Source organism: Musca vetustissima, unplaced genomic scaffold, assembly GCF_032173495.1.
Source record: "Musca vetustissima isolate MV318-11 ecotype Yass unplaced genomic scaffold, APGP_CSIRO_Mvet_v1 utg20277, whole genome shotgun sequence".
Classification (NCBI taxonomy): Eukaryota; Metazoa; Arthropoda; class Insecta; order Diptera; family Muscidae; genus Musca; species Musca vetustissima.
This window is the reverse complement of record NW_026879575.1, coordinates 121306-132942: the sequence shown is the minus strand read 5'-3', so window position 1 is coordinate 132942 and position 11637 is coordinate 121306. Positions and strand designations below refer to the sequence as shown.

The 11637-nt window shown below is 38.5% G+C and overlaps 2 protein-coding genes across 2 annotated transcripts; both read right to left on the bottom strand.

Moving 5' to 3' along the window:
- Window positions 1-1846: 1846 nt before the first annotated feature.
- Window positions 1847-3544, bottom strand: LOC133324521 (coiled-coil domain-containing protein 158). The gene has a single exon (XM_061533357.1). It carries the CDS (start codon window positions 3542-3544, stop codon window positions 1847-1849), a length of 1698 nt encoding a protein of 565 aa, XP_061389341.1.
- A 5439-nt stretch (window positions 3545-8983) lies between these two features.
- LOC133324520 (uncharacterized) lies at window positions 8984-11077 on the bottom strand. The gene has a single exon (XM_061533356.1). It carries the CDS (start codon window positions 11075-11077, stop codon window positions 8984-8986), a length of 2094 nt encoding a protein of 697 aa, XP_061389340.1.
- Between the last annotated feature and the right edge of the window lie 560 nt (window positions 11078-11637).

Genomic DNA, 11637 nt, shown 5'->3' with positions numbered 1-11637 from the left:
AAATAAAAACTATTTTTTAAATTGGCGCGGATTTGTTATGGGATATAGGCGTTAATTTTTTGTTTAATAGGCGTGGATGTTGGGTGACGTAGGGGATGATAGATACCAAGCAACGGCTATGATTGGCTTTACCATACCGAAGTCCAGGCTTATCTTGGTCCCTTTTTCATCTCAATTATGGACACTGACCTCCCCGCGGTGTCACCTGGGATAACTATTTTCATCATCCATTGAAATAGTGAGCTAATATGTGCCGCGAGTTCATCCATAAAAAAATGGGTTGAGGTGGCGTTGGGTTAGTTGCCCACACTCGGAAAACTCCTCCTACTATGAAAAAGCAAAAAAAAAAACCCCAAACCCACCTAATGTTGACGGCCCCCGCAAACGTATAAAGGACCACGATCTGCGAATCTGCACTTGGAATGAGCGCACATTTGTAGAGAACAGGTGCAGTTTTCGCCTTGGCGGATGTACTCAAGTACCAAGCCGATATTATTGCCTTAAAGGAAATGCGATGGAAAGGGACTGGCGTAAGTAAATCAGATGATTACGCCCTGTATTATAGCTGCCATGAAACGAGACCTGAATTTGGCTGCGGATTTATGGTTAACAGGAGAATAAAAGACCTCGTCTCCAGATTCACTCCTCCAGTAGATGAGCGAATTGCTATAATCCGCATAAAAGCGAAGTTCTTCTACATCAGTCTTGTTTGCGCACTGAAGACAAAGATGAACAGACCAAAGACATATTTTACGAGCGCCTAGAAACAGCATATGACCGTTGCCCTGGCCATGACGTTAAAATTTTTGGTAGAAGATTTTAATGCAAAAATCGGAAGGGAAAATATCTTTGGCCCCACCGTCGGAAAATTTCTGACTCGATGAAGAAACTTCAGACAACGATGTGGAAAAGACTTCATCGAGAGATCGTCTATAAAAACTCCCTCTAGAGCTCCTCTATAAAGACTGCCTCCTTGGCCCCACCGTCGGAAAATTCAGCCCTAATGAAGAATCATCCGACAACGATGTGGAAAAGACTTCCTGTAGAGGCCGCCTATAAAAACTCCCTCTAGAGCTCCTCTATAAAGACTCCCTCTAGAGGTCGGCTATGAAAAAGACTCCCTCTAGAACTCATCTATGAAAAGGACTCCCTTTAGAGGGAGCTCTCTAGAGCTCCTCTATAAAGTCTCCCATTAAAGCTCGTTTACAAAGACTCCCTCTAGAGCTCGCCATTGCAAAAGACTCCCTCTAGAGATCTGCGTCGACTGTGAATATCGGCGTCGAATGAACCATGAGTTGTACCAGCTATTCTCGGATATCGACATTGTTAGACGTATTGGGCTGCAGGTGCGACTACGTTGGCTAGGTCATGTTGTGAGAATGGATGAAGATGCCCCAGCCCAAAAGACATATAAAAGCGAACCAGCTGTTGATTCACGTAGAAGGGGAAGGCCACGAATACGATGGAAAGATCAAGTCGAAGACAACATTGCCGAAAATGGTCTTTCAAATTGGAAAAAATGCGCAAAAAACCGACGCGCCTGGAAATCTTTTCTAAGCTCGGCTTATGGAACGAAAGTTCTGTCACAAGCCAGCTAAGTAAGTAAGTAAAAATAATTTTTAATATAAATTACCTAACTGCAAACATTTTAGAAATGGTAATTTATTTTAATTTGAATTATTTTTAATAAAAATAAATTGGCTTTCAACACACAACAAAAAAGTGAATTTTTATTAAATAAATTTTCAAAAAAAAAATTAATTTTTTTTTTTTGAAAAATGTTATTTAATAAAAAATACTTTTTTCAAAAACAAAAAACAACAACAAATATTTTGTTTCATTAAAATCAAGACGTTTCAACGAGAATACGATTCCGCGCGATTGCATCCCGAGAATTACTACCACCACCCGCGGACATATTGTAAATATGCCTTCTCAGTATCCGAATGTGCTTTTGGGAAATTTCAAAATTGTGCACCAAATTGTTGAGTTGAGTTTGTAACTCCGCAATGAGAGCATCTCGTTCCTGCACCAAACTATTGGCCGAAGTTTGACTGCGACTCAGTTTCAATTCCAATTCGAAAATTCGTTTCTGTAGATCCCGTTTCAGCTTTTCACTCTGCTCCCGCTGACGTGTGATCGAACGCTTATTGGAATTTTCCAAGGTATGCATTTGATCGCGCAGCTTCGAGAGTTCTTCGTTCAGCTTCCGCTTCTCGTGTTTCAGCGCTGTGTTGTAATTACGAAATATTTTCAAATCTCTTTCCGCGGTTTTGAGCCGAGCCATTGTGGCTAGTTTCCGCTTCGAGATTTCGTCGATTTTCTTTTTCATCTGAGTCGCTTCGATCTGTATTGAACGTATTCGGTCGTTAAGTATCCGATTTTCACGAGAGATGCGATCGTTTTTCGACTTTTCTTCCTTCATTAGTTGCGGTAATTGTGAGAGGTCTCGAAGTTTGGCTTCGATTTTGTGCCGCAGCTGTTCGAAGCCATGCGTTATTTCCGATTCCAAATGATGATTATTTGTATTGAGTTTTTCAATTTCCCGTTGTTGGGTTTTCATGACGCGTTGGGCGCGAACACAACGGCTGTGATAGTCTTGAAGGCAATTTTGTTGTTGTTCAATGATGGAGCGGAATTGTTGTTGTTCGCTTTGTAGGCTGTTAATGGTGTTTTGGAGTAGCGCCACGGGAGGAGCTATAGAAGCTGAAGACATTTTAGGGGGTGCGGCTGGAGTCAAATACGATTTTGCTTTAGAAATCCTATCATCTCTTCTGTTTTGATAGGGACTTTTTAAAGGTGGCCGGTTTTCTTTATCTCGGTCCCAATTATACGAGTCCACATCACCTACCAAATATCTTTCCTGGGGAACAACCTGCATAAAACTACTACCTCGATGAAATATTTGTGTTGATTTCCGTTGCAGTGAAATATCCGAATCGGTTGTGGTGGTGCCGGTGCTGGTGTTATCCGAATATGTCTCATCATCCCGGAGACTTGGACTCACCCCATGCCTTTCGTGCTCTTTCATAAATCGTTGATGTTTCTCCTGCATTTCACACAGTTCGGTGTTGATTTTCTTGTATTTATTTTCCAGCTCTTGGGTGGTATCTTTATATTGCCTCAGTTCTTCTTGGTATTTTATAAGTTCCGAATGTAATTCATCGCTCCTTCGATGTCGTTTATTCAAATCATAACCTTCTAAATTGAAATCAATGATATCATCCTCATCGTCTTCAGCATCACTTTCGTCGGGAAGAAAATTTTTTAAAATTGTTTCCGACCCCATTGGTAATGGTTCTCTTCCTTCATCTTCTCGTTCCCCTTCCGCTTCTTCTTCCTCTCCTCTATAATATTCCATAACTGGAATTTCCTTCTGGAAATTATCTTTGCCTAATATTTTATTATTGCTCGAATTTTTGAAGATCTGCAACCCCTTATTGAAGCCCAAAGAATTATCTCCGGCCGATCTACTGGTGATGACATAACAATTTGATGTCCCGTCCATCTGTGAGAGATTCAAATCCTCCTTTATGTCGCTCATATCATTACAAAATTTAAAATTTTGACTCTTCGATTCCACGTGGTCCATGGTGGATGAATCAATAATTGAATTTTTTACAAAATCTAAAATTTACAACAAATTTTTACAAAATTCACTTTTGACGTAGGATATCAAATCAAGATAATCAAAAAATTAACTACAAATAATTTATAAGGTTGGTACGAAATAAATTTAAACAAGATCTTTCGGAGAATTTTTTTTCAAACACTACAAGAGCTGCCTCATCTTCTGGCGCAAGTACCCATGCTTCAGACCCATATAACAGCACGGGTAGTATCAGCGTCTTGTAGAATGTGAGTTTGGTCTGGCGGGAGGTAGCCTGTGTTGAATGTGTCGATGTGTTTTTCGTGGGTTTTTTTTTTTTGGTATGGTCCAAAAATGTCATTGACCATTGGCTTCAATCGTTCACACAGCACACTGGATAGCACTTTATATGCGATGGGAAGAAGGCTAATTCATCTATAGTTGGCACATATCGTCCTGTCTCCTTTTTTGAGCACGGGACACAGGATGCTGAGGTTCCAATCATTGGGCATGCATTCTTCTAGCCAAATTGTACTAATCAGCTGGTGCATGCTCCTGCTTTATTATTCTTCAGCCGATTGGTTGCTATTCTGACCACATCTTGGCTATGTGGTATACACTCTATACCGTCATCTATTATTAGTTCTGAGGTATCTTCTTCACCGCTACTATTTGATATCAGAAGCTTTTCAAAATGCTCCTTCCAGATCCTCAGCACGCTGTCTGTATCTGTCACCAGGTTTCCTTCTTCATCTCTACAGGAGGATGTGCCTGAACCAAAACCTTCGGTTTGGTGTTTTACCCGTTGGTAGAATGTTCGGACTTCATTCTGACTCCTGTATATGTCGATTTGCTCACGCAAAATCGATAGTTCTCCATCGCATTACGTGTTGCTACTGCCCGCAGGGTTGCCCTATACGCTGCGTTTTTCATATCGGATTTCTTGATGGTGGTCTTTGGTACCCAAGTGTTGCTTTTGCTACAGTTTGTAGGGAGTGGGCAATTCTCTGCCACTGTGCTTCTATATTATTATCGGGACAAGGGGTGCTTTCGTCAAGCTGTTGAGTAAGTTGAGCGGAGTAGGCTTCTGCTATCTGTTGTGTTTGCAGCTTTTCGACGTCAAATTTTCCGTGTTACATTAGATCGCACCTTTGCTGCAATATTAAGACGGGTGCGTACCTTGGTTGCCACAAGGTAATGATCCGAATCGATATTCGCTCCCCGGATCGTTGGGATGTCTAAAACACTGGATGAATGCCTTCCGTCTATCACAATATGAACGATTTGATTTCTCGTTGTTCGATCGGGAGAAATCCAAGTGGCCTTGTGTATATCGAGATGCATGAATCTGGTGCTGCTAACTACCATGTTTTTAGTTGTCGGCGAAGTCAATCAATCTCATGCCGTTGTCTGATGTTTCTTCATTTTCCCTTCCGATTTTTGCATTAAAATTTCCTAGCAGAATTTTAGTGTCATGGCCAGGGCACCGGTCATATGCAGTTTCTAAGCGCTCGTAAAAATGTCTTTGGTCTGTTCATCTTTATCTTCGGTTGGAGCATGGGCGCAAATGAGACTGCTATAGAAGAACTTCGCTTTTTAAAAAAAATTACATCTTGAAAAATTTTTTTTTTAAATACACTCCTTTAAAACAATTTATTTTTTAAAAAAATCGAGGATTTTAAAATAATATTTTAAAAATACATGCCTGTTTGGGTTTCTTGAAAAAATATATATGTATATTTTTAAATCCTCCTCCTCTTTTGTATGTGTCTTGAGATCTTGAAAAATAATTTAAATAACAATTTGGTGTTAATGTATATACTTTTTATAAAAAATATCTAGATGTCGCATCTCTCTTTTCCTTCCTTCTTCTCTCTCTCTCTCTCTTGAGTACATTATCTCACACACAAAAATTCACATTCACGTTTTGTACCAAAACGATTATCATTTCCACCGCAACCGCCATAGATAAAATAAACACACGAATTGTTTCGCCGAACATAGGTCCATGAAGGCCGATAGTCCATGCACCAAACTCTACTGGGTCCATTCATGGCTGATGGATATGAACACCGGGCTAGAGAAATAAACGAATTACAGAGAACTACAAATTTTCAATTCGAAATTCTGGCGATAATACTTTGAGCTCGGTTGCAGGTGATTAATAGCAGTATGCCCCAAAGCGGAAGAAAAATATTCATATTTTTTTCGAATCAAATTAATGGAAATGTAAGATGCTACTGAACGGATTCTATTGTAAATAATGGAAATGAAATTTCAATTTTGTTATTGAATGTAATAATATCGTTATGTGACCACAATTTTTTTAATGCACAACTACGTTATATAAATACAATTAACATGATGTCAGAATCACACAAGGTCAAATATACCAACGATAAATGCGGAACGATGAAAAAATACTTTTAAAAATCCACGCATATTTGGCTACCTTTAAAAAATATTTTTAAAAATCCACGCATATTTGGCTATCTTTAAAAAAATATTTTTAAAAATCCACGCATATTTGGATACCTTTAAAAAAAAAATATTTTTAAAAATCTACGCATATTTGGCTACCTTTAAAAAAATATTTTTAAAAATCCACGCATATTTGGCTACCTTTAAAAAAATATTTTTAAAAAATTCCACGCCTATTTGGTCAGGCTTGAATAAATATTTTTGAAAAAATCCACGCCTATTTGGTCAGGCTTGAAAAAATATTTTTAAAAAAAATCCATGCCTATTTGGTCAGGCTTAAAACAATATTTTTAAAAAAATCCAAGCCTATTTGGTCTGTCTTTAAAAATATATATTTTAAAAAATCCCCGCCTAGTCATTGAAAAAATTATTTAAAAAATCAACGACTAGTCACTGAAAAAAATTTTAAAAAAATCCACGCCTAGCCATTGATTTGTTTTAAATCCACGCCTAGGGGATACGATAAAAAAAATCAACGCCTAGGGGTCATATTATGGTCCATTTAGAAAATGTGCCGAAAACACCAAATTATCAAATATCAAATTACACACAATACGATTGTAAACCCAAGCCCAAAATCTTCAAAATTCCAAACATTTGGATGTACCTTTTTATTGGCGCTACCCTGAAAAATCAGTGAATATTGATTATTTTTAGTTGCGAGATTTGTTACCCAATAAGAGCCCAAAATATCAAATTACAGCCAATTCCATTGATAAACGTGCCCAAGATCCCCAAAATACCAAAAATTTCGGGTACCCTTATATTGGTGGGATAGGTCCAATATAAGGGTACCCAAAGTGCACCAATATTGCTAATTTTTAGTACAATGGTTTGTTACTCAATGAGAAGCCAAAATATCTAATTGCAAACAATTCGATCGAAAAATGTACCAAAAATACTGAAATTTGGGTGGTACCCTTATTAGGGCGTCCATTGCAAAAAGTGGACCTATTTTAATTATTTTTGATAGCTGAGATTTGCTAACCAATGAGAACTCATACTACAAAATTACAGCCAATTCGATTGATAAATGTGCCCAAGCTCCTCAAAATACGGAGGTACCGTTATATTGCGCCTATCCCAAAAAGTGGACTAATAATGATTATTTTTGGTAGCGAGATTTGCTATCCAATGGGAACTCAAAATATCAAATTACAACCAATTTGATTGAAAAACGTGCTCAAAATACCGAAATTTTGGAGGTACCCTTGCATGGGGGTCCATCGTAAAAAGTGAATCAATATTAATTATTTTTAGTAGGAAGATTTGCTATCCAATGGGAACTCAAAATACCAAATTTCAGCCAATTCTAAATTTGGTATTTTCGGAGGTACCCTTGTAAGGGGGCCCACCACAAAATGTGGACCAATAGTGATTATTTTTGGATATGGTGATTTTTTACACAATGAGAATCCATAATATCAAATTACAGTCAATTCGATTGAAAAAGTGGCAAAATGCCGACATTTTGGAGGTACCCTTTTAAGGGGTCCACCCTAAAAAGTGGAGCGATATTATTTATTTTTGGTAAGGATATTAGTAACCCAATGAGAACTAAAACTGCCAAATTTCAGCTAATTCGATTGAAAAATGTGCCCAAAACACCCAAATGTTGAAGGTTCGGTTATGAGGGGTCTATCCCATAAAGTAGACCAATAGTGATTATTTTTGGTATAAGGATTTGCCACCCATTAAAAACTCAAAATACCAAATTTCAGCCAATTCGTTTGAAACATGTGCCCAAAATACCGAAATTTTGGAGGTACCCTTGTATGGGGGCCCATCGCAAAAATGGACCCACACTAAATATTTTTCATAGTGAAATTTGTTACACAATGAGAACCCGAAATACCAAATTACAGTCAATTCGATTGAAAAATGTGCCCAAAATACCCAAATGTTGGAGGTTCGGTTATGAGGGGAGGTTTGGTTAAAGTGGACCAATAGTGATTATTTTTGTTATAAGGATTTGCCACCCATTAAAAACTCAAAATACCAAATTTCAGACAATTCGTTTGAAACATGTGCCCAAAATACCGAAATTTTGGAGGTACCCTTGTATGGGGGCCCATCGCAAAAATGGGCCCACACTAATTATTAGGGAAATTTGTTACACAATGAGAACCCGAAATACCAAATTACAGCCAATTCGATTGAAAAATGTGCCCAAAATACCCAAATGTTGAAGGTTCGTTTATGAGGGGTCTATCCCATAAAGTGCACCAATAGTGATTATTTTTGGTATAAGGATTTGCCACCCATTAAAAACTCAAAATACCAAATTTCAGCCAATTCGTTTGAAACATGTGCCCAAAATACCGAAATTTTGGAGGTACCCTTGTATGGGGGCCCATTGCAAAAATGGGCCCACACTAATTATTAGGGAAATTTGTTACACAATTAGGGAAATTTGTTACACAATGAGAACCCGAAATACCAAATTACAGCCAATTCGATTGAAAAATGTGCCCAAAATACCCAAATGTTGGAGGTTCGGTTATGAGGGGTCTATCCCATAAAGTGCACCAATAGTGATTATTTTTGGTAGAACGATTTGCCGTTTTGGGTCCCTTAAGAAAATATTTTTTTTATGTAACCATTGTATCACTGTTATATTCCTGGAATTATTTGGTTACACCCTTTGCAAATTGGCACAGGCTTGCCCCCAATCTGGCTTCCTTATTCGATGTGTATCAAAAAATTATACGCAAATACTTTTAGTTGATTATCTACCCCCAAATTGAGGTGTATCATAATTTTTTTTTTTATTTTATTATCAGTCAATATATATTTTGTTTCTGATTGGGAAATGTAAACAATAATAAATAATTCCGCCATTGGTAGGAAAAAAGAGGGTGAACAAATGAAGAAGCCTAAATTTTAAATTAAGAAAAAACTAAGAATTTTTGTTTATTCAAATTGCAAATGATCGTAGTGTACATGATGAGGTTGTTGTTGTAGTGGTGATTTTTGGTTATCTAATTGTTGTTGTTTTTGTTCTTCATTATCACTAACACTTATTATCTCTTCATAGATTTGATGCGGTAACTCCTGAGGTGATGTATCGCCATATGTTATGTGCACGGTTTTTTGACATTTATCCGCTTGATTGGCATAGGCCAATGATTTACAGTTGCATTCCGAACACATACCATGCAGGGGGACTTCATAACCCCCGGGGTCATTGCAAATTGCAGGCGGCGATATATGATGATCAGCATTTGGTCCATTTGTTATTGGTGGCAATTGTCGTACCACATCAAAACGTTGTGAGGTAGTGGGTACCTGATTCCTTACACATGAGAAATTTTTATAATACGATAAGTGGAACATTTTCTGACAATAGATCCACATATAGAGCAGCAGGAACAGGAAGGCTATACCCAGAGGTAACATGAAAACGATGATAAGGGCCTCGGCCCGTTGATTGCGTTTAAATTCCCATTGATCGCCATTGGGTCCACCGGCCGTGTAGAGCACGGCAAAAGAGGAAATGTTATTTAGAGGGATTTGGGGGGTGGCGGGAGTAGCATGGGCTGTTGGTGTTGAAGCAGTGCTTTGAGTTAATTCTTCTAATTCCTGTTGTTGTTGCTGTTGTGGTTTTCTTGCCTCTTGGCTTGCCTTCGGGGGATTTTCTGCCGGCACGCATTCCAGTCCATTAACATTTATTCTCGATATAAATTTATCATATTGTAGTAAACGGAATTTCTCGGGATATTTATGGGCAAAATCATGTAACCATAGACAATCCCATGGATTGTGATTGGCTTTTATGCGTAACATTTGCAACGTTTGCCATGTTGGAAATTCTCCATCAACTTCGTTTAGCGATTGTAGCTGATTTTCACGTAAATCCACATGGTGGGCAAGTGGTAGGCTGACCATTAGCTGTTGAAGCGATATGCGATGTATACGATTTGATTTCAGTGACAAACGTTCGAGGGTGGTTAAATTCACCAGCCATTCATGGGGAAAATACTCCAAACGATTCGAACTTAAATCTAAGTCTTTCAATTGATTTTCATAGGCGTGAAATTCCTGCAATGCATTACCGTGTAAATTAAGCACCGCCAAGCTTGAATGGTCATCGATTAGGGTAAAGGCCCGCAGAGCACAACGAGCTATTGTTAGATTGCCAAGAGCATGGGGATTGATTAATTCGACATATCCGCCGTCGCCTCCCTCACCATTTTCAATTACCGTATCGGAAACATAAAGTGTTTGCAGCGTTTCGGGCAAGTGGCGGAAAATTGCTGACGTCATCTGTTTGAGTTCCACCAAATGTATGCTGATGGCAGCGGTGTGTTCAAATAAATCAGCAGATTTCAAAATGAGTACAGGTTCTTGGATGATCGTCAAATGTTCTAAGGCCCTTAGCGGCTGTAAAGATTTACTCTGCAACACCCTTAATGAATTACTCTTCAATTCAAGGATCCTTAATTGAGGATATCGTTGACCTTGAAACGTATCATCATCAATACTGGCAATTTCATTGTACTGCAAATGCAAATATTCCAATTCAAGTTGTTGTGTGGATGCGGCATCACACCGCAGTGGCCCCAACGAGTCCATATGGAAATGTTGTAATGCCACTTTGGTAACATTTGCACAGATGGGTAAAAATTCCAAACCATACGTTTGTGTATTCAGTGGTGTTTGGCAGCCATCCAATATTACAGATTGTATGCCCATGAAACGACGACGTTGCCACAATACGGAAAATGCGGCTGATTTTGTTGAAACATCTTCCTCGGGTAGTTCGTCTGCGTTATTTTCCAAATTTCCATTAATTTTATCCGAACAATCGATATCCATTGCAATGCCATTGCTAGAGGATTCCAAATTTTGATATAACTCAGCACGAATATTACACACCTCCGAACTTAGCCAACAGGATTCATCATGACCGAGACTACTACTATCCGCCCGAATCAAGGGCAATCCCTTGGCCAATAGGGGTAGTAGAAAAATAAGTTTTTCCCAAAATTTCCAAATGATTTTCATTTCACATCGACAACACCTTGGTAAAATTTGGTTTATTTATTTATTTCGGAATTGTCTTCTTCTTCTGCTTGCATTACAAAAAACGAAAAACCGATATTTGGAGATCCATACGATACGATACCGTTCTTTTGATCGTTCACTCGTTCGGCTTGCCAGCGTCTAAACAACTACCAGTTGGCGAGGGAGAACAAAATTTCCTTTTTGCAGCTGAAAAAAATACAAAAAAAAACAAAATTAAAAAAATTCTCAGCAGCAACTGATTCAATACTCACTCAGTGTCTGTGTGTGTTTTGTTGATATCTTCTTCTTCACAGTTGATTTGGCGATTCCAAAATTGTTTCTGTGTTTTTTTTTTCAATTTTTGCTTCGATGAGCAGAAAGCGGAGCGGAACAGCAGCACATTGACGCTTTTCTTTCGTCCATTCGCAAGCAAATTTTCAATCAAATGTTTACCCGCTGTGTGAAAACATTGCGTCCGTCCCCACACTCGCACACACACACACACACGGGGAAATGTGTGAAAAAAGTAATGGGTGGGTGGGTGATTGGTTGGTGGCGCC